Source organism: Dasypus novemcinctus, chromosome 2 (genome assembly GCF_030445035.2).
Source record: "Dasypus novemcinctus isolate mDasNov1 chromosome 2, mDasNov1.1.hap2, whole genome shotgun sequence".
In the NCBI taxonomy this organism is placed as follows: domain Eukaryota; kingdom Metazoa; phylum Chordata; class Mammalia; order Cingulata; family Dasypodidae; genus Dasypus; species Dasypus novemcinctus.
In genome coordinates this window covers 115,525,420-115,549,477 of record NC_080674.1, presented here as the reverse complement: position 1 = coordinate 115,549,477, position 24,058 = coordinate 115,525,420, and the positions used below count along the sequence as shown (strand labels likewise).

General features: G+C 32.7%; 1 protein-coding gene across 5 annotated transcripts in view; it reads left to right on the top strand.

Moving 5' to 3' along the window:
• TMEM232 (transmembrane protein 232) overlaps positions 1–24,058 on the top strand; it is a 310,133-nt gene that overhangs the window by 168,301 nt on the left and 117,774 nt on the right. For all 5 annotated transcript variants that reach the window (XM_058276997.1, XM_058277002.1, XM_071209324.1 and 2 more), the window contains one exon: positions 14,771–15,018. In XM_058276997.1, coding sequence (XP_058132980.1) covers positions 14,771–15,018 — 248 coding nt within the window. The remainder of the gene's footprint in view (positions 1–14,770; positions 15,019–24,058) is intronic.

Genomic DNA, 24,058 nt, shown 5'->3' with positions numbered 1-24,058 from the left:
GTGGTTTCACTGTTACACAGTCTCATCTTACTTTTTTTTAAACTTTCCTTCTAGTAATATACTTGACCTTAAACTTACCCTTTCAACCACTGTCATACCCATTTAATAGCTTTGCTAGTTAAAAAAACTATGATACACTTTCATCATTTATATTCATTTCCAAAGATTTACAAACAACCTTTATACCAGTTCTGCCACATTAACCCTCAGCTTTCTATTCTCTACCCTATTTTCTGGTGACCTATATTCTAATTATTAACGCTGTGAATTTATACAGTATATTTAGTTCATGATAGCACAATCATACAGTATTTGTCCTTTTATGTCTGGCTTGCTTCATTCAACACAATGTCTTCCAGGTTCATTCATGTTGTCATTTTATGACTTCATTTCTTTATGACATTCATTTCAAACCTTATGACTTCATTTCTTCTAACTGCTGCATTATATTCCATCGTGTGGATATATGCCACAATTTATTTAACCATTCATCAGTTGATGGACACCTGGGTTGTTTCCAACTTTTGGCAATGGTGAATAATGCTGCTATGAACATGGGTGTAAAGATGTCTGTTCTTGTTTCTGCTCTCAGTTCTTCTGGGTATATACCTAGTAATGGTGTTGCTGGGTTCCATGGCAAGTCTGTATTCAACTTCCTTAGGAATGGCCAAACAGTCCTCCGCAGTAGCTGTACAATTCTACATTTCCACTAACAGTGAGTAAGCATTCCTATCTCTCCATATCCTCTCCAAAACTTAGTTTTCCGACTTTTTAATAGTGACCATTCTAATAGGTGTGAGATGATATTTCATTGTAGTTTTGACTTGCATTTCCTTAATCACTAGTGTAGTTGAACATTTTTTTCATGTTCTTTTTTTTTGTCATTTGTATTTCTTCAGACAATTGTCTTTTTAAATCTTTTGCTCATTTTAAAAATCAGATAGTTTGTCTTTTTATTGTTGAGTTGTATCATCTCTTTATGTAGCATAGATATTAAATCCTTTTCGGACATGTTTTCAGAGGTCCCATTTATCTCTTTTTTCTTTCTTTTGTTGGTTGTGCTCTGAGTGTAAGGTTTAAGGAACTACTGCCTACCACAAAATGTTGAAGATGTTTTCCTTCATTTTTTTCTAGGAGTTTTATGGTTGTTGCTTTTGTGTTTACATCCTTGATCCATTTTGATCTAATTTTTGTACAGGGTGTGAGATAGGGGTCCTTTTTCTATCTTTTGAATATGACTGTCCAGTTCTCCGAGCAACATTTATTGAATAGACTGTTCTGGCCCAGATGGGTGGACTTAATAGCCTTGTCAAAAATCACTTAACTGTAGGTGTAGGGTCAATTTCTGAGTTCTTGATTGGGTTCTTTTGGTCAATCTGTTTGTCTTTTTACCATTACAATGCTGTTTTTTTCTTTTTTGTTGTTGTTTTTTACCACTGTAGATAAGTAATATGGTTTAAAGTCAGGAAATGAGAGTCCTCCAACTTCGTTCTTCTATTTTAAGACATTTTTAACAGTTCAGGACCCTTTATCCTTCCAAATAAATTTTATTGTTGGCTTTCCATTCCTGCAAAAAAAAAAAGGCTGTGGGATTTTTTTATTGGGATTATGTTGAACCTGTCAATCAGGTTGGGTAAAGTTGACATCTTAACGATATTTAGTCTTCTAATCCATGAACACAGAATGTCCTTCCATTTGTTTAAACCTTCTTCAGTTTCTTTTATCGATATTTTGTAGTTTTCTGTAATAGGTCTTTTATGTACTTGGTTATGCTTATTCCTAAATATTTGATTATTTTACTTGACTATGTTGTTATAGATTTCGTTGGCTTGCTTTTATGCAACTGTGCTTCAGCTTTATCCTTGACTTTGCATTGAGGATCACAGAAAGAAAAATAAAAACAAAGCTAATTATTTCATCCATTATAATGATAACTACTACATCACCCATTATTCCTTTTATTGGGACTTAGGAAAGAAATCCTCCTTAATTTCATGGACTTTGTGAATCTTATCCATAATTTTGGTGCAAATTTTTGCCAGAGCTAAAGAAAAAATGAAACAAGTTTTTGACCACTTTCTACCAGTAATAGAGGACAAGACAATAGGTATGAATATCTATGTACTCTTCTCACCCCTAGTCTCATTATTTTTTTTTGTTTATCTTGTTTCTCTGATTCTTGTAATTATTGATATTATTCTCTTTTTTGTATCTGTTTTTATATGCCGCTTCAAATGTCAGATGGATTATATGTAACTAAAAAATAAGCCAACCCATTATCATTTCTGTAATTAGAATTATATTTATATGCCTACTTTCTTCCAAATTTTAGTAAATATCTATAGATAATTACATTTGAATTTCATAAGTCAGGCAATCAGACATAGCAAATATTTTTTAGGTATTAGACTGAAGCAAAGACCTTATTACTTAAACAATCAACACTAAGAATAAAAAAAATAAACAAAAGCATAACTACTACATGTGTTAATGAGAAGGCTTCTAAAGTGTGCTTTCATTCATTTTGTGTAGTAAATGGGGTGAGGGAAGCAAGTTTTCCTCAGAGAAAAATCTAGATTAGAAATTTCTCAATGTTTTTAACTGATTCTTTGGGTTATTTACTTAAAGCATGATACATATTTAATATAAGAAATACATTTAATTTACATACTTACCTAATTTATAGTAGGTAAAACTCATGTTTACAATTTCCTTTATCTGTTTAAAATCATGAATTCTTGTTTTGGAGCTTTCTTTTGGTTAATACTTTCATAGTATATATTTTTTGAAATAAAGTTTTTATAATAGAATAGCTATTTATGGAAAAGTTGTGACGATGATACAGAGAATTCTTGTACCCTTACACCCAGTTTCCTTTATTATTAGCATCTTATATTACTATGGTACATTTGTCACAATTAGTGAATCAATATGTATTTAATACTGTTAGGTTGGTGCAAAAGTAATTGCGGTTTTGGACCGTGAATTTTAAATCATTATAACTAGGGTCAAACATATCTTTATTAATCAAAATAGAAGCCATTACAATCAACACATTTTTGCCAATGAGAAATAAGTTTGTTTATTCCTATAGCGAAAGGCCCTGTGCCTCAGGATTTGATGAATTCTTGGAAAGCGTTTTCTGTATCCTGCTGGTTGTGGAAGCGTTTTCCCTACAAAATATTGTTAAGATGCTTGAAGAAATGTAGTCGGCAAGAGGTCAGGTGAATATGGCAGATGAGGCAAAATTTCATAGCCCAATTGGTTCAACTTTTGAAGCAATGGTTGTGCAATACACGGCCAGGCATTGTTGCAGATAAGAATTGGGCCCTTTCTGTTGACCAATGCCAGCTGTAGGCATTGCAGTTTTTGGTGCATCACATTGATTTTCTGAACATACTTCTCAGAGTTAATGATTTCGTTGGAATTCAGAAAGCTGTGGTGGATCAGACTGGCAGCAGACCTCCAGTGACCATGCCCTTTTTCTCTCTCTTTCTACATATGTACATATTAAGAGATACTTAGATTACAAAAAATGTTATGCAAAAAAATGTAAGGGATTCCCATATGCTCCACTCTTATGCCTCCCACCCTTCCCCACATTTACAGCTTCTTTCATTAGTGTCGTACATTCATTGCAATCGATGAACACATTTGGAGCATTGTTACTAAGCATAGATTATAGTTTACATTGTAGTTTACACTCTTTCCCACTCAATTCTATAGATTATGGCAATATATATAATGGCCTGTGTCTGTCATTTCAATGTCATTCAGGACAATTCCAAGTCCTGAAAATGCCCCCGTATTACACCTCTTTTCCTTCTCCCTGCCCTTAGCACCTCCAGTGGCTACTGTCTCTACGTTAATGATATAATTTCTTCCATTGCTAGAATCACAGTAAGTCTATAGTAAAATACCAGTAAGTTCATATTTTATACACCAATACTGAGTTTTCTGGGATGGAGATGCCCACTCCACCTCTAATTTAGAGGGGGCCTTAATCCCATATGGCTGATGGATGGGACTTTCTTGCCTACAGTTGTAGACTCTCTTGTTTCCTCGGTATGGTGGTTGTCCATCCTCACCTCCTTGTTAGTTGTCCTGGGTGAGTCCAATGAACTCCTCTGAGGCTCATTTCTCAGATGGCACATGGACAGCCCAAAGATTCAAGTCTCTTGAATGTACACTTACCAAGTCCAACACCAACTATAGGTTCAAATAGAAGGGACAGAAGACACATATCTAGAGAAGTCACAGCTGAGTAACTGTGACCTTTTTTTGATGCAAGTTTGGCTTTGGGAAGCACTTTGGGGCCTCTTCTCAGTTCAACCACTGAGACGGTCATTGCTGGTTGTTGTATAAAATCCACTTTTGATCGCACATCACAATCTGGTTGAGAAATGCTTAGTTCTTGTCGTGTAAAATATGAGGAGATGACACTTCAAAATGACAATTTTTTAAAATTTTCATTCAGCTCATGAGGCACCTACTTATCGAGCATTTTCACCTTTCCAATTTGCTTCAAATTCCAAATGACCATAGAATGGTTGACGTTGAGTTCTTCGCAACTTCTAATGTAGTTTAAGAGGATCAGCTTGATAATTGCTCTCAATTGGTCATTGTCAACTTCCAATTGTCAACATCCAGAAGTCAGCCACTATGATGCTCCTCATCTTGAAGGATCTTGTCTCCTTTGCAAAACTTCTTGAACCACCACTGCACTGTATATTCGTTAGCAGTTCCTGGCCAAATGCATTGTTGATGTTGGGAGTTGTCTTTGCAGCTTTGCGACTCATTTTAAACTCAAATAAGAAAATTGCTCGAAATTGCTTTTTGTCTAACATCATTTGCCTAGTCTAAAACACATATAAAATGAACAGCAAGTAATAACTCATTACCAAAAAAACATAAAGCGATAAATGCACATTAAAATTATGTATAACAGTGCTCCCTTCGGCAGCACGTATGCTAAAATGATGTATAAAATAACCACATTTATTTAAGAATGTGTGCCAATATCAAATGGCAAATTTCAACAATGTAAAACTGCAATTACTTTTGCACCAGCCTAATACAACTAAAGCCCACACTTTATTCAGATTTCTTTCGTTTTTACCTAATTCCCTTTGTTTTTACCTAATTTCCTTTTTCTGTTCTAGGATCCCATCTAGGATACCATAAATATTCCTTTAATTGTGACAATTTCTCAGACTTTTTTAGAGCCATTAATTAGGTATTTTGTAGAATGTTCCTCAATTAGGAATTGTAAATATTTTCTAAACTGCAGTTTCGGGGAGGAAGGCAACATAGGTAAAATGCAAATTTCATCACCTCATTATCAACATGGTTAATCACTGTTTAATTTGATCACCAAACTGAAGTATAGTATTTGTCAGGATTTTTCACTGTAAAGTTATTATTTTCTCCCCCTTTTCATACTCTATTCTTTGGATGGAAGTTACTATGTGTAACACACACTTATGCAGTGGGGAGTTCCACCTCCCTGAAGTCAGATTATCTACATAAATTATTTGAAATTTATGACAGAATTCTTCTGTCTGTTCTCTCCCCTTTACTTATTTTTTAAATGTATATATGTATATATGTACTCAAATATATTTGCTTTGTTCTTTGGCTTATAAAACAACACGTTTTCACTTTTTGTTCAACTCTTTCCACCTTTAGCCTTTGGGAGGCTCTTTCATTTGGCTCCTGTGTCCTTTTCACAATACCCCAATTATTGTTGGTTTATTTGTTTTTGAGCACTTCCCAAATTTCTGACACTGTGCATGGTATATTTTTCCATATTTTGCTTTCTGACTTTCTGTACCCTCATGTTTATTCATAATTTTATTGAAGCATAACCTAGATAAAGAAGGTGCACAAATAAAAAGGGTACAGTTCTATGATTTATCACAAAGGTCAGACACTCTTGAAATTCAGGTAAATTAATAATATATCACAAATATATCATGAAAGTACTGCAAAGACTCAAAAGTTCTTCTTAATTAGTCCTAGCTGTAAAAGATCTTACAAAATTATTAGATTTTAAGGATAACTTTTTAAGGAACCTACTTATTTCTGCCAATTAATCTGTGTCTTAAGCTAAGGTATATTCAAGTATGAATAAAGGGAGCCATTACAAAGTACATTCAAACCGCAAAAGAATATCTTTTTCTTGTATAGCTGCTGTGTTGTGACATTGTCTCTTATCATTCATAAAATTTCACTTCTTTATATGTCCCATGTCTCTTTCTTCCAATGATTTTCTTCTTTTTCTTCTTTTCACATTTGTTTGCCAAAAATACGGTAGCTTCCATTTAGTAAGGCTTTATCTAATGACTGTGGAGCACCAAGAGAATAGTTCTATAATTGCTTGCCTCTGTGAGGCATATGGACCTTTCAGAAGAAAAACATTTCTCTTAGATCTGGATCACTTGGATTTATAATAAGTTTGATTTGGATTCCAAACCAAGTTTTCTAAATGATTCTAATTTACTCAACCTAACTGAGCCTCATGAGTCATATAGTTTTTGGATAATTCATCATATAATAATTAAAATTAAAGTAGGAAATGAAAAAAGAATATCCTTCAGAGTACCATCCAAATGGTATGTACTAAATAACTCTAGTCTTTTGCTTTGATTCATATTTATGCATATTTTGGTTTCCCCTTTATACATGTATATATAGCTGTATCTAATTCCTGTCTATCTCCTGTATTTGTCTTCTTGTCTATGTCAATGGGAATAGCATCATTAAGAAATGTAGTATTGTGATGTGAAGTTATATAACAAATATAGCCTCAATAAAACTCTAAAGAGAATAAGCTTTGTGATTTAATATGTTTCAATAATGGTAAAGGTGAAAAGTCCCATTTTAACCTCCTATGACATTTTGGGAACAAGAATATGTCCTATGAGGAACACATGTAGCTCAGTGGGTGAACACATGATTCCCATGTACAAGGTCCCAGGTTTGATCCCTGGTACCTCCTTAAAAAAAAAAAAAAGATTATGTCCTATTGTCTTAATTTTTAATGCCATTGTATCATTGTTTTATAAAAAATCCAGAGTTTGACATAACACTTGATGTTTATCATTCCGCTTTTTTCTCAATTAGCTTATAAGAAATGCTTTACTTTAAATTCAAAATTTGACTAGATTAGGTATTACAACGTGGCTCCTTAATTTATTACAGTCTAATCTAAATTATCACTTTTACTACTGAGTTTTTGTGAAAATCTTAGAGCTTTAGAACATTTATTGATTTTACATTTTAATCCTACGTGTAATTTTACCCAGAACACATCATTATTCTTATTTTACAAAAGCTAACATTCATTCTTACCTCCATATTTTGTCCTTACCTTACTTTTTATTCTTTTCTGTATTTCCATACTTCCATCTGAGATTAATTTCCTTCTGCCTGAAGCACTCAATTTAGTATTTAAAACATGGGTGCAGTTTGCCTGGAGATAAAATCTCTCCCCTTTTGTTTGCTTAAAATGAGTTCCTTTTTCCTCCTTGGAAAGCATATATTTCTTTGTATAAAATTCTAGGTTGACATATGTTTTAGCATTTATAAATCTAAAAGCTTTGCTTTGTCACTTTCATAATTTCTGTTGAGAAGTCAGGTGTTAGCCTAATTGTTGCACATTTTAAGGTAATGTGCTTTTATCCTATGGCTGTTTTTAATATTTTCTCTTTGTCTTGGGTTTCCAGAAATTTTATAAGATATTCTCACAGATAATATTATTTGTATTTATCCTGTTTGACATTTACAGGGCATCTTGAAACTATAGGTTGATATTTTACCTTTGGAAAATTCTTTGCAATTGTTTCTGAAGATATTGCTTCTATTCAGTTCTCTTTCTTCTCTCCTTCTGGAGCCCCAATCACAGATATGTTGGATGTTGCATTCTGTCTTTTATGCTTTTTTTCTTTTCTTTTTAATATGCCATTTAGAAATTGCCTAAGCCTTATTCTTTGCCTGGATCAGGGGTTGGTAAACTTATCCTTAAAAATGCTAAACAGTAAATGTTTTAGACATTATGGGCCCAAGGCAAAATCAAATCTATTATGTAGGTACTTATATATCCATTTGAAATTTAACCATATAAAAATAGTAAAACCATTTTTAGCTTTCAAGCTGTGAACAAACCAGCTAGCTGGCTAGCTGGATTTGGCCGATAGGTTATATTTGCTAAATCCTGTTCTATGTTATCTTAACTATTTTTGTACTTTTCCCCTTTCCATTTCTCTATGTATTTTAGAATCACCCTGTTCAGGTCCAAAAAAAAAAAAAAAAGAAAGAAAGAAAAATAAGCCTACTTTAATTGTTACATAATTTTTCTTCCCTATAACGTCTTCATAACGTTTTTTATTGGAGTTATGCTATGCTCATGGAATGGATTGGGAAGTAATTACTCCATTTTTCTATTCTTTGAAAGTGATTGTATATTTCTTCTATAAGTATCTTGTAAAATTCACAAGTGAAACTATTTGGCCGTGGATATTTCTTTCCTGAAATATTTTAAATTATGTATTAATTTTTAATTGTTATGTATCTTTCTAGACTTTATCTTTTCATCTATTTTGGTAAGCGTGTTTTTCCTAGAAATTTGTCCTTTCCAGCTACATTGTAAGGATCATTTTCTAAAGTTGCTTATAATATCATCCCATAATAATTTTAATGTCTTTAGGTTCTATCATTATGTTCCCTAATTCTTGAATCTTTTTATTTTTGTTTTTGTTTTCTTTTTATCTATCATGCCAAGGGTTTTTATGAGCTTAGTCTTTTAAAAATACAACTTTTGCCTTTCTTAACTCTGTTATGTTTTCTCTATTTTCTTTCAACCTGATATTAGTTTTATTATTACATTCTGCAAATTTCCTTGCATTTATTGTTTGGTTCTTTTTCTAAAATTAGTGAATTGCAGCCTTTATTGATTTGTAGCCTTTTTTTCCTAATATATGATTTTAAAACTACTAATTTTCCTCTAACATAATTTTTAGTATATTCTGAACATTTTGATAAATTATATTTTAATTTATCATTAAGCTCAAAATGTTTTCTAAGTTCTATTATTTTCATTTTAAATCATGTGTTATCATTTAGATTCCAAATAAATGGAAATTTTTGTTATGTTTATGATTTCTGGTTTATGCTATGATTGATGAACATACACTCCTCATTATGAAGTGTTCTTATGTATATATAGTAGTGCTTTCACTCAAAAGTCTATCTTTTCTGTTATCAGTTTAACCATACCAGCTTTCTTTTGGTAAATGTTTGCATAATATATTTATTTCCATGTTTTTATTTTAGCTTCTCTTACTCCTTATGTGAGGCAGTATTTGCCTTTCCAAATCTGAAAAGTATTGACTTTATTTTGGGACCACTATTTTATTTACATTCAATATTATTGTAATAGATTTGTGTTTATTTCTACATCTCATTGTGTACGTTCTGTGTGTACCAACATTTCTTTGTTCTGTTCTGTCTCCTTATTTTCTTTCTTTTGAAAAGATTTTTAAATTTTACTATACAATTCCACTCCATCCATTTCACTTGTTGGTTGCACATCCTTTCACTGGTTAAGTCTGGATATTACAAAATAAATAATTGAATTATAAAAATCTAATAATGAGAAATTTTTCCATTTCCTGGACCATAAAATGATCTTATAATATTTTAACTTCATTCATTCCTCCTTACTTCCAGTTCTTTCTTTGAGCATTTTAAATATCTATGTGTGTCTGGATGTGTTTGTGTATATGTATATGTATGTATATATGTGTGTGTTTACAGATACCATTATATTATTATTGTTCTATGCATTAAATATTCCTTTAGATACCCACATATTCAGTCTTCCCTTTCCTTGTCTTTCCTTCTTGAATCTCTGACCTTCCATGTGCAATTAATTTTCTTATGCTCAAAGTAAAGCCTTTTGTATTCTTTCAGTGAGCATCTGCTGGTGGTGCCTTTTGTCAGTTTTCAATTACTTGAAAATATATTTATCCTATTTAATTTTGAAGGGTAGTTTTATTGGTTAAGAAGTCTCTGTTGGCATAGATAATACATAAAATTAAGTCTCTGATCTATTGCTCTGTTTATTCTTCTCCTAATCAATGTTATCCCTTACATCATTTTATGACTTTGGTCCATTCTTTCAGTTTATTATTAAATGACATATTTCTAATATAAAATGACATCTTAACAAATCTGTATGAGGTTTTAGGAGTAGTAATGTCTAAACTAGCTCCCTTAATTCTCCACACCCAATTGTTCAAAAGACCTGAGTGATGAGGACTATACAGTTCTTAGCTTTTCTCTTTGTCTTCTCTAACCTTAGGACTCAGTTCTTCTGTTAGTTTTATGTGATCTTCTAGTGCTCCTGAACTCACAGTTAAAACTCATTCCATTTCAGGGCTATATTCTCTGAGTAAAATAACACTCATTTATTTTATTTATTTAAGATTTTTTGAAAAACTGCCTCCTTGGGAAGTTGATGTGGCTCAACTGATAGAGCGTCCGCCTACCATATAGGAGACCAGGGTTCAAACCAAGGGCCTCCTGGCCTGTGTGGTGAGCTGGACCACACACAGGTGCTGCTGTGTGCAAGGAGTGCCATGCCACACAGAGGTGTCCCCTATGTAGGGGAGCCCCATGTGCAAGGAGTGTACTCCGCAAGGTGAGCCACACTGTGCAAAAACTGCAGCCCGCCCAGGAGTGGCGCCACATACACAGAGAACTGATGCAGCAAGATGACACAACAAAAAAGAGACACAGATTCCCATGCCGCCTGACAAGAATGCAAGTGGACACAGAAGAACACACAGTGAAAGGACACAAGAGAGGAGATAATGGGGTGGTGGGTGGGGGGAAGGGGAGAGAGATAAAAACAAAAACAAAAAAACCTGCCTCCTTAAAGGAGTTAATAATGGCACAACAAAATTAATTAAAAAACCGAACACCATGTATGTGAATAAGACAAACCAGTATGATTTTAAGTGAATGAGTACATTTGGCCTGTAAATGTAATGTTTTAGATCAAATATTTTGAATTTGTTGATTTGTATTTTATCTGGTATAGTCAAGATGTGTTCTGAGCTACACTGATAGGTGTGCTTAATTTTACAGTGAAGCAAGTGTATGATAAACTTGAGGTTTCCTTTTATTTTTTGATGCTATTATGGCAACACTTACATTGACGAAGCACCAAAAGTTATTTATTCCTAAACATCCTTAGTTTTCTTTAATAACTTGTTAATTACCAAATTTCATTTAGTCAGTTTGTATTTTTGGCCAGTAACATCCTTTGACCAACAAGTTCAATGGTGTAAAATAGCTAGAAACTTTCTTTTGTAAGTGGTAAAAACTGTAAGACTTAGGTGCTGCCTCACTGCTCAATGTGAATAGAAAATATTTAAGGAAATGGTCATGTTATCCACTCAGAGTGGAATACAGCTCTAATTATGAGCTACTGTACTTATAATGGGAAGGACTGATTACATAAAAACCTAAATATATTTGAATGGTCATGAATTAATTAGAAATTTTCTCTTTTTATGCTTTAAGTAAGTATGCAATTTATATGCTAAACTATTGAATTTAATGACTGAAAATTTATATTTACTACCTCTGTTTAACTACAACATGGGTAAATCCATTACTAATTATATCATGTACTCTCCGATCTTGTTTGTTTTTATTCATAATGGCATTCTATCAGCCACAGTTCTTGTTATATCTGCTCATAAAAGTTGATGCTTAATGGAGGTTGGAGGAAAGGTGAGATAGTTAATAAGCATATTTGAAATGAAAAACAATTCTGAATAGATCCCTAATCATGAACCCTTAATCTGACAAAATCAATATAAATCCAACTGTTGCCTCTGTATTTGGGAAAGAAAGAAAAAACTGTCATGTACTCACAGAGGCATAATAAACAAATGTTAATTGATGTGCTTTGTTTGAAATACTTCCAGGGAGATTTGCAATGAGCAAGGCTTTTCTGTATAGGCAATTCAGCAGCATATGTTGGCACATCTAGGAAAAGTCATCATGTGTAAGTGCTTTTTGCCATCTGGAATATGACCAAAATATCAAAAAGAAATATATACAGCTAAATTGAATATGCAACTTTATTCAAAGTACCTAAGACTTATCAGGTAGAGCACTTTGTGGCTAACATTTTATGGTGAGAGGTTTAAAATGAAATTTGGTTTTATTCTTAATGATATGTCTATACTTCTAATGTATTCGACAGAGCAGCAAAATAGAACAAACAACACAGTCTCCCTTCTCTCAGTGCTGATCACTCTCCTCCTCCACATGACTTTCTTTTTTTAATAAATGGAAATTCTCTGTGGAAAAAGGGACGCATTTTTAGAAATACCCATCCTCTTAAATAATTGCCAATAGAGTGTCAACGAAACATATACATTATTTTAAGCAAACCAAATAATATTATTAGAACCTTTATAATGTGTCAGGCACTATGCTAATTATCTTACATATGTGAACTCATGTCAGCCCCTTAGTTATCCCACCAGCATCCCTACAGGTGGGAGATTTGTGTCCAAAAGAGGTGAAAATGAGTGACTGGTGGTGGCCATAATTATGAGTGAGCTTCACACAAAGGCTCTGTTGTTTCTACTAAATTGCACTCTCTCCAAAAGTAAATATGAATAAGGAACTAACATTTAATGAAGAACTTTTATGTGCCAGATGCTGTGCTAAAAAATTAATTAAATTTTCTTGTTTCTTCTTTACAATAATCTTGTGAAGGGGGATATTAGTATCTCCCCATTTTAGGGATAAGGAAACATGCTCAGAAAGATTAAGTATATTGCACAAAATCACACAGCTAGTACATGGGAGAATACCCACTTAGTCCCTTCCCTAATCTACTGTGTCATTACTTCTTGAACTTTAATGAGCATATAAGGATAGGGTCTGAGGCACTTATGTTTTAACTTTGAGGTTTAAAGGAAAAAATAAAATTTTTCTCAAAGGGAATTTAAGTATTCCCCAGCTCTAAGATTAATTAAGGTAAGATAGAGAGAGGTACAGAGAAAGAGAGAATTTGCTGCAAATTATACTGAAAAGACTTAATATCCTATTTCTTTCCCACATTTTCTCTCATGTCAAGAGTAGCATGAAGGGGGATTGGGAGTGGGGTATATGGGAACGTCTTATGTTTTTCAATGTAAAGTATTGTGTGATCTATTAACTTAAAAAAAATAATTACAAAGTTAAGTAAAATTAAAAAAAAGAGTAGTATGAGTTAGTTAAAATTTGGAGATATTTGTGATATTTCCATAATTATTAAGGGATAAATTCAGAACTCTGAAGAGGCTTTTCTTTTGTCCTTTTGTGTTTCTCCTACATGCAAAGTCCTTGGAGAATTTTCTCTTGTGCTAATATATCCATCTTCTGCTTGACACTTGCATTAATTCAGTTTTTTACCATCTTTATGCCCACTGCAAAGACAAAAGGATGGGCATCTGCTTCTGCATGTGATTAGAACATATATGTAAGAGAAATATTCTACCAGAATATCACTTTTCCAATTTTAATACTAAATTAATAAAATTAATACAGATATCCAAAAATTGTCATATGCTTATTGATAAAAAACAAATGTCAGATTTCAACAACAATCACAACAAATAAAACCCTGAAATTTAATAGCTTATGTAGGTATCACTAGCAATAGGATACATGATGGAAATGGAAATGTATTATTATAACAAATTATTGGTTAAGGTGGAGTTTAAGGCAGTATCCTTTGGGTCGCTAAATAATAGTAAGTTCATAAACTTAAAGCTATCAGATATGGTCATTAATTTTTGTGTAAGTCTACTTCCATGATGTATAGACATATTTATGTATACTTATGGCATTTAAACCTCTGGATTCTAACAAACTAGAATAATATTTTTAAGAGAAGAAATATTTTTAAAAAGGATGACTAAGGAACCATTTGTAAGAGAATTACTAGTATGTACATAGTACAAAAGTTTGAAAACAAACAATTATAACACTATATGAAATTTTGAAACAATTTACTTATTATTAGTATTCTAGCCAAGGAAAATATGTCTCTAGCCATTTCAAAAGAAGAATTAAATATGAGCCATGGACATTATCAAACATAAAGAGGAAAATTTTTAAAATAGGTCATTTCTAAATAAAGATTGTCTGAAAACTGTAAAATTTTTGTTAGTTTTTTTTTTTGTATCAAAATCTAAGTCCAAGGGAGTCTTCAATTTAATCTAAATACAAACCCTTGTTTGTTTTTAACTTAATACAAATGTTCTTCAATAGACATGTTCTGTTGACTTCAGTGAAGGTTTAGATTATGGACAGAGAAATAAAATTCTGATTTAATAAAATACTGATACTACTGCAACCGATTATTGAATTTTTTTATTAAATAAATTATATAAGTGCTTATGAAAATCTTATATAAGAACTGTACCAAATATAAAATAGAAATTGTCATTAAATTCTTAAAATTTCAAGACTAGATTCTTTAATGCTTAATTGTTTATTCCATTGAAAATTATTTTGATTTAAAAAATACTTTTGTGAAACTGCATTTTTTTCTTATTAAAGTTATTTTTTATTAAACTAGAAAAGTACATTAGAGAAAACAAAAGAACATACATTTCATTTTTTCTTGAATAATACATCATTTTTTCCTCACACTGAATTCAATTTCAACTGGTTCATTTTTCTTTTCTTTCAACAGGCCGAGTTAAATGATCCAACTGATCCTTTCACTAATTATAATACAAAAATTCCAACAAATGTAGGGGATGAAACTTTCTCCAAATATATAGGATGGAGAATTGCCACCACACTTTCCAAACTACTTTTCCCCTCCATTGATACCTGTCTTCTCCCTTTGAAGAAACCACAGATAAAACAAGTCCAAGTGAAATATGGGAATACAAAACAGGATCCCATGAAGAAGAGAGTTCTACATTTCACTGTAAGGTAAAATGAAGCACTATTCAAAATAGTTCAACTATTTTAATACATTGCATTTCAAAGTCACTGAAATTATATATAATCACACATGGCATTATTTAACTGTTTCTCTTTCTCAGTTCAAATCTTGGTTCCACCAGTTCCTAAGTATGTATCATGTGCAAGTTACTCCCTCCTCAGAAACTGTTTCCTTATCTTTAAAACGGGTGTTATTTTGTAATACAAAATCAATATTAATGGAATTCTTGCATGGGAATGTATCATATTAGAAATAGAAATTATGTCACTAATTTTGCAAGAATTCAAGATTGTATTCATGTTATGGATATGTGTATTCATATATATAAATGTATTTGTATTTACTTCCATTTACTGAAATGTTTTTCCTACTTTTATCCCCATCCCTTCATAAAAAATTGTAAATATATTTTAAATTTTATCTTCACTTTTAGATGAAAGCATACTAAATATACTATTCTATATCTTGTATTTTTCATTTAGACTCATTTTTAGAGATTTTCCATGTCAGTAAATAGGAAATTTTCTCATCATTCTTGTTTTAAAAATCAGCTATGCTGTTTTCTTTATTATGGCTGTACTACAGCATTTAGCCAGTTTCCTTTTGGTGGACATTCGAGTTGTTTTGGATCATCAGTGACTACAGACAATGTCACAAAGACTAGCCTTTTACAAATATCTTTTTAAAAAAAAATTTATTGAAGTATATCACACACATAAACATACATAAACAATAAGTATATAGTAATAGTGTGAACTTACAAAACAAACATACATAGCATCATACAGGACTCTCATACTCTAATAACTCACCCTACCATCAATACCTTGCATAGTTTTTAAACATTTTAAACTAATGATTAAAGAACATTGTCAGAATATTACTACAAACCAAAGTATTTACCCCCCAACACACCCTATTATTATTATTCTCTTTATATCATTTATATATGAACATACATAAACAATAAGTGTATAGTAAAAGTTGTAGACTTACAAAGCAAACATACATAACATCATACAGGGGTCCCATACATCAACGCTCCACCAACACCCTGCACTGTCATGAGACGTTTCTAACAGATTATGAAAGACTTTGTCAAAATCTTACTACTAATTATAGTCCTTATCTTACATTTGGTGTATTTTCCCCTAACCTACCCTATTATTATTTTTTAAATGTATTTTTTATGACAGAAGTTGTAAACTTATAAAACAATCATGCACATGTGCAGAATTCCCAAACAACGTCCATCTATCAACACACCCATATACAATAAATTCTCAGGAGTGTTATTGCTGGATCAAAGGGTATATGCCTTTGTAATTTTGGTAGATATTTCCAAATTGCCTTCCACAGGATTTTTATAAACCTGCAATATGTGAAAGTACCCGTTTCTCTTCAGATTTTCCAACAAAAGGGTTCTGACAAACCTTGAGGGTTTGACAATCTGAGAAGTGAAGTATGGCTTTTAAATGAAGTTGTTGTTGTTGTTGTTTTTTAATTTTTTAAGGTGAGTAGTTTGGACATCTTTCATATGTTAAAAGTGATTTGTTTTTCTTTTATATGGGAATTAACTCTTTATTTCTTTTGTCCCTTTCCCATTAGGATTTTGTCTTTTTCACTTTGCTTTGCAGGTACTATTATCTATTAATTTTTTTTGTACATTTATCAATGATAAGAGCTACAAATGTTTATTTTCTACACAATTTTTCATTTATCTTTTACCTTTGCTTATAGAATTCTTTGCTGTAAGGTAATTTTTCTATATAATATCATTTAACAAATTTTCCCTATAGTTTCTCTATTATCTTTTCTACTTAAAAAGTATTTTTCACTCCAAGATTAGAATAGTATTCTTTCAGATTACTTCTAGTACTTTTAAGGATTTATTTCGTCAGTTTAAATCTACTTGAAATTTTTTTCTGCCAGGTGGTATGAGGTTTAGATCCAGATGTCTAATCAGTTGCCTCAACAGGATTTATTGAGGCGTCCATCTCCCTGCAGCACTTTTCCTTATTTTAAATGTTATCTTTCTCAAATCTGATATCTCATTTATGTCATCTCGAATTTGGGACTTTTGATTCTGTTCATTTGCTCTAAGCTATTCTGATAATGTGCCTAAATTTGACTTTATAATATATGTTAATATATTGACTTATTGACTATATTTTAATATAAGACTCTGCTTGTCTAGTTCCAACAACAGCAACAACAACAGGAACAAGGACAACTTATTGGTATTCTCATTCACATGACTTTAAAATTTTAAATTAACTTAGGAAAAATTAACAACCCTAAGGTATTGAAAATTAGCTTCTGTAAGAAAATGGCATGTATTTTCATTTATTCAAGCCTTCTTTCCTATTCCTCAGTAGGGTTTAAATATCTTCATGTAAGTACTTGTCTTGGATTTTTTTCTTGTTAAATTCATTCCTAGGTACTTGATTTTGTTGCTAAGATAATTCTCCAAATGTAGTTCTTCATAGGTTGTTGCTTGTACATGCTCAAAGCTATTGATTTCTATAGATTAATTTTGTACCATACTATCTCAGTAAATTCACTTATTGAATTTACTTGAGTCTTTTTAAACTCACGATTTTATCATCTACAAATAGTTTATTGGTTCTTTTCTGTTTTATACTTTCACTTTATTTTTCTTTCATATTTTTTTTGGCTAAGAAAGTCCAGTACAGTACTGATAATATTAGTGAAGGTGGCAATTATTTTCTTTTTCCTATTATTACTGAGAAAGGTTCTAGTGTTTCACAATTAAGCATTTGGACTGAGGCAGACATATTTCTTCATTTTAATTGAGCATTTTCATTGAAATATCATTTCTGTTAATTGGGTAATATGACTTTCTTTAGAACTATTAATATGAATTACTGGTTTGTATTATTCATATTCATATTGATTCTCCATCTAATCAACAGTCCCACTTCATTAATAGATTTTCTAATATTGAATCACTTTGTTTTCTTGAAATCTATAATAATGTCAACTAATAATTCTTCCCAACTCTATAAATTCATGCCAAATCTCTTATCAAGAATTAGAGTCTGTTTCCCTTCCTCTTCAATCTAGGCTGGCTTTGGGACTTGCTTTGAACTAACGAATCAAACAGCAGTGACAGTTTGCTAGTTCTTGACCTAGGACCTTAAGAGAACTGGTAGCTTCTGCATGTGCTCTCTTGCTATCCCAGGTCTCCATGTAAAGATAAAGCTATTCTGGGTGGAGAGAGAAGCCTTGGGAGATGAGAGCTCACGTGGAGAGAAAGCCATTTGGAGTAGAACCAAAGCTCCAAGCTGCATCTAACAACAAAGCCCTAGACATGTTAGTGAGGTACTCTTGGTCTTTCCAGCCCATCCCAGCTGCTGGCTGAATGCAGCTTCATACATGAGTGCATTTGACTTTATATGGAGCCAGATCAAGACATCCTTGGGGATCCCTGATGGTTGTTGTTTTAAATCACTAAGTTTTGGTGTAATTTCTCATACACCAATAGATAGATAGGAAAAACCCTTGTTAGTTTGTATAATCCTTTAATAATATGCTGCTCATTCCTGTTGCTGATAATTATCTAGAAATTTTGCTTCAGTAGTCCTGAGTGAAACTGGCTACTATTTGTATTTGTTTTGTCAAGTTTTGATATCAATGTTACTTTTGGAAGTTTCCTTCTTTCTATTTCTAAAATAATTTCAGTAGCATTGGAATTATCTACTATTTTAAACTGGTAGAATTTCCTTCTTAAACCATCATTACCTTATACCTACCTCTTCTAAGGTTAGCTCTTTGTCAAATTTTTCTGTTTCTTATGGCTACTGACAGGGCTGATTTTCAGCTGAATGTAAAGGCATTGCTAGATTCAGTCCTAATTGTTTGAAGCCCCTGCTATAAAAATATCTGAAGCACCATCTATAAATATCTGTCTCTTTAGATCTTTCTTTTCTTCTTAAGTTAATTTTAGCAAATTGTGCTCTCTTGAAATATTAATTTAGTCGATATTTTTCAGAATTTATTTTCCTATGATTGAACAAAGTATTCCTCATGATTATTTTACTTCTCTGTTTCTGTGGTATTTCCCCCTTACTGATTCTTATTTTGCATATTTGTTACTTATCCCCTTTTTTCCTCTTTAGTTAAATTAGTCCATGTTTTATGTTATTTTTAAAATGAACTAGTCATTGATTTTACTTATTTGTTCTATTTTATAACTAATATACAGTCTTATTTATATGAATCTATTACTTTTTTTTTTCCTTTGGTTTACTTTGTGGCTCATTTTCTAATTTTTTGAAGCAGATACTTAATCAAATGGGAAATTTTCTTCCTCAGCATTTGTTTGAATTATTATTCAAGTGCCAAAATACTGGGACTGTTGGTGCCCAAAGGCAGAATTAATTGCAGGTGTGATAATTGGGTGGACCAAAGGCCAGTGGGTAGGCTTTTCTTTTGGGTAAAAAACATCAACAGAATAAAAGGCACATGATTTAGAAGAGTGTTTCATTTTTCATGAATTCTAAAATTGATAAAGATATGTAGATTTGGGGTTGAGGATTACATAGGCTGAACTTCAGCAATCTTGAATGTAGAAATAAATATTACAAAAATACTCAACTTAAACTATCCATGTTTACTAAATTGTTACATGATCAAGGTACAATGAGAATGCTAGCTTTAAATTTCATGAATATTGAGATTTACTTTAGAATCCCCAAATGTATCTTATGTCCTCTCAAAGACCAGAGAACACTGAAGAAGAATCAACCTGAGGTATGGAGAAGACATTAAACAAGTGTATTTTGGTTTCCTATCATGAACAGTTAAAGTAAGGAATAGTAAGAAAGAGATCAGAAAAGTAGGAGAAGGTAGATATGAACAAAAGGAGTTTAAAGAAACAGGCAGGGGAGAATTGTGGGAACATGGCAATGCATTAGGTTAAAAAGGTGCAGCTCTCACAAAAACAATGGAAAAATAGCCAAAGACTGCCTCAGGGACCTGCTTTGGGGTTCAGTAGACCAGGACACTGCTTCACAACTCCCAGGAGGGTGAAGGACAGAGAGATGAAGAAGCCAAACAACAAACGGTGAGTTACTAAACCTCCTCCCTGCCAGGAAGGGCTCCCCTCCTACATCTTGGAGATATTCAACAGGGGTAAAGGCCCTGCTCATATCAGCTGACTGAAAGAGGAGCAGAGGTCTTCCTCCCTGCCAGCTGTTACAAGGGAAAAGAGAGGGGGGATCAGTGGGCTTTTCTTCAGTGAATTTGGCCAGCAGAACCCACTTTGAATTTTGGCTCTGGCCAGAGGAAAAGAAAGGAAAATCAAGAGAGATACCTCTGTGGAAAGGTGTGCCAGCGAGCACCATCTGCTGACCATTCTGGAAACTACATGGACAGAAACTGCTTTTAGAGCGCTCTTTACCCCACTTCTGGGAAAAAGTCTGTGAACCATTAGTGAGTCCCTGGAATGATTTTGGTAACTTAAGCTGGGCAATTTTAAAGACTTAAGTTGAACCAAATGGCAAAGAGCTGTGAAAAAATATAACAATAGGCAAGAAAGAGAATTGGCCATTGAGTAAAGACACCAAGGTATCAGATGCCTAGACATCAGCAAAAAATTGCAAGCCAGCTAGGAAATAGGAAGAGATGGCCCGGCCAAAGAACAAACCAAATATGCTGATATGAGACAAACCAAATATTAGGATTTGAGTCAATTAATCAATGGTAATCACACAACTCTCCTAAATCAATTTAAAGAATGGAAAGAAGATACGACTAAAGAGATAACAGATATTAAGAAGACACTGGGTGAGAACAAAGAACAATTTGAAAGTCTTCAAAGAAAAGTAACTGACATGGGAATGAAAGGCATGATAAATGAGATTAAAAATAGATTAGAGGCACATAAGAGCAGATTTGAAATGCTTGAAGACAGAATTAGTGATTTTGAAGACATAACATCTGAACTGGAAAAGACAGGAGAACAGAAAGAGAAGAGAAGAGAAAAAATGAAACAGGGTCACAAGGAATTGAATGACAATACAAAATGCAAAAACAAAAATATGCATTATTGATGTCCCAGAAGGAGAAGAGAATGGAAAAGGGGCAGAAAGAATATTTGAGGAAATAATGACTGAAAACTTCCCTATCCTTATGAAAGATATAAATATCAATATCCAAGAAGGACAACACACCCCAAATAGAATAAACACAAACAGACCTAGCCTGAGATATCTACTATTCAGAATGACAAATATCAGAGATAAAGAGAAGATTTTGAAAGCAGCAAGAGAAAAGCAAAGCATCACATACAAGGGAAACTCAATAAGATTAAGTGCCAACCTCTCATCAAAAACCAGGGAGGAGAGAAGGAAGGGGTACAATTTATTTAAGGTAGTGAAAGAGAAAAACTGCCGACCAAGAATTCTGTATCCAGCAAAGCTGTCATTCAAAAATGAAGGGGAGTTCAAAGTCCTCACAGACAAACATAAACTGATAGAATATATTACCAAAAGACCAGAATTGCAAGAGATACTAAAGGGAGTGCTGCAGCCTGAAATGAAAGAACAAGGGCAAAATACTTGGAGAAGAGTGTAGAAATGAAGACTATTAGAAAGGGTAAAAAGATAAATTTTTTAAAAAAGATAAACTATGTAAAACAGAAGGCCAAAGTCAAAATGGATAAAGTAAATAATGCCTTTACAGTTATAACACTGAATGTTAGTGGCTTGAACTCCCCAATCAAAAGACACAGACCGATAGAATGGATTAAAAAATATATGAACCATCTATATGTTGTCTAAAAGAGTCTCCCCTCAGATGTGAGGACACAACCAAGTTAAAAGAATCCAAAAAAATTATAAAAGAATTATACACCATGATCAAGTGGATTTTATGCCAGGTATTCAAGGGTGGTTCAACACAAGAAAACCAATTAGTGTAATAAACCACATAAATAAATTGAAGAAGAAAAATCACATGATCCTCTCAACTGATGCAGAAGAATCATTTGACAAAATAGAGTACCATTTCTTGATAAAAACACTCCAAAAGATAGGAAGAGAAGGAAGCTTTCTCAATATGGTGAAGTGCATATATAAAAAACAACAGTTAACATTGTACTCAATGGTGAAAAATTTAAAGCTTGAACAAGTGGACAAGTGGACAAGTATGCCCACTGTCACCATTATTATTCAATATTGTGCTAAAAGTTCTAGCAGTTAGACTAGACAAAGAAATAAAAGGCATCCAAATAGGATAGGAAGAAGTAAAACTTGGACTATTCACTGATGACATGATCCTGTATCTAGAAAATCCTGAAAAATCCATAACAAAGCTACTAGAATCAATAGACTAGTTCAGCAAAATGTTGGGATATAAGGTTAATAGACAAAAATCAATAGGAGGTGTGGGAGGCATTTCTATACACTATTGATGTGCAATCTAAGGAGGAAATTAGGAAAAAAATTCCATCTATAATAGCGACTAAAGCAAACAAATATTTAAGAATAATCTTAACCAAGGACATAAAAGACCTGTGCTCATAAAACTACAAAACATTACCAAATAAAACTGAAGAATACTCAAGTATATGGAAGGACATTCTGTGTTCATGAATTGGAAAACTAAATATCATTAAGATATCAAATCTACCCAAACTGATTTACAGATTCAATACAATCCCAATAAAAATCCCAACAACCTTTTTTACAGAAATTGAAAAGCCAATAATTAAATTTATTTGGAAGGGTAAGGGGACCCAAATAGCCAAAATTGTCTTTAAAAAGAAGGAAGAAGTTGGAGGACTTCCACTTCTTGAATTTAAACAATATTACTTAGCTACATTTGTACAAACAGTATGGTACTGGCATAAGGACCAACAGATTGACCAATGGAACCAAATAGAGAACTCAGAAATTGACACATGTACAGTCAAATGATTTTTGACAAGGCTCGTAAGTCCACTCAGCTGGGCCAGAACAGTCTATTCAATAAATAGTGCTGGGAGAACTGGATAGCCATAGCCAAGAGAAAGAAAGAAGATCCATATCTCACACCTTATACAAAACTTAACTCATAATGGAAAACAACAACCATAAAAGTCCTAGAAGAAAATGTAGGAAAACATCTTCAAGATCTTGTGTTAGGTGGTAGTTTCTTAAAGCTTACACCCAAAGCGCAAGCAACAACAAAAACAGATCAATGGGACCTCCTCAAACTTCAATCATTTGGCACCTCAAAGGACTTTTTCAAAATGGTGAAAAGGCAGCCTACTCATTGGGAGAAAATATTTGACAATCACATATCTAAAAAGGGTTTAATATCCATGATCTATAAGGAGATCATACAATTCAACAATAAAAAGACAAATTATCTGATTAAAAAATGGGCAAAAGTCTTGAAAAGACAATTGTCCAAAGAAGAAATACAAATCATAGAGAAACACATGCAAAAATGTTCAACATCACTAGCAATTAGGAAAATGCAAATCAAAACTACAATGAGATACGTTTCACACCTATTAGACTGGCCACTATGTAAATGTTGGAAAACTGTAAATATTAGAGAGGATGTGGAGAGACAGGAACACTTATACACTTTTGGTGGGAATATAGAATGGAACAGCCACTGTGGAGGACTGTTTAGCAGTTCCTAAGGAAGTTGAATATAGACTTGCCTTGGGACCTGGCAATATCATTGCTAGGTATATACTCAGAAGTATTGAGAGCAGTGACATGAACAGATATCTGCACACCAATGTCCACACAGCGTTATTCATAATAGCCAAAAGTTGGAAACAACCTAGATGTCCATCAACTGATGACTGGATAAACAAATTGTGGAGTTACACATGATGGAATATTATGCATCAATAAGGAGAAATGAAGTCATGGAAATGTATGACAACATGAATGAACCTGGAGGATATTGTGTTGAGGGAAGTAAGCCAGACACATAAGGACAAATACTGTATGATTGTCCTATTATGAACTAAATATGTTATGTGAAATATAAATATATTAT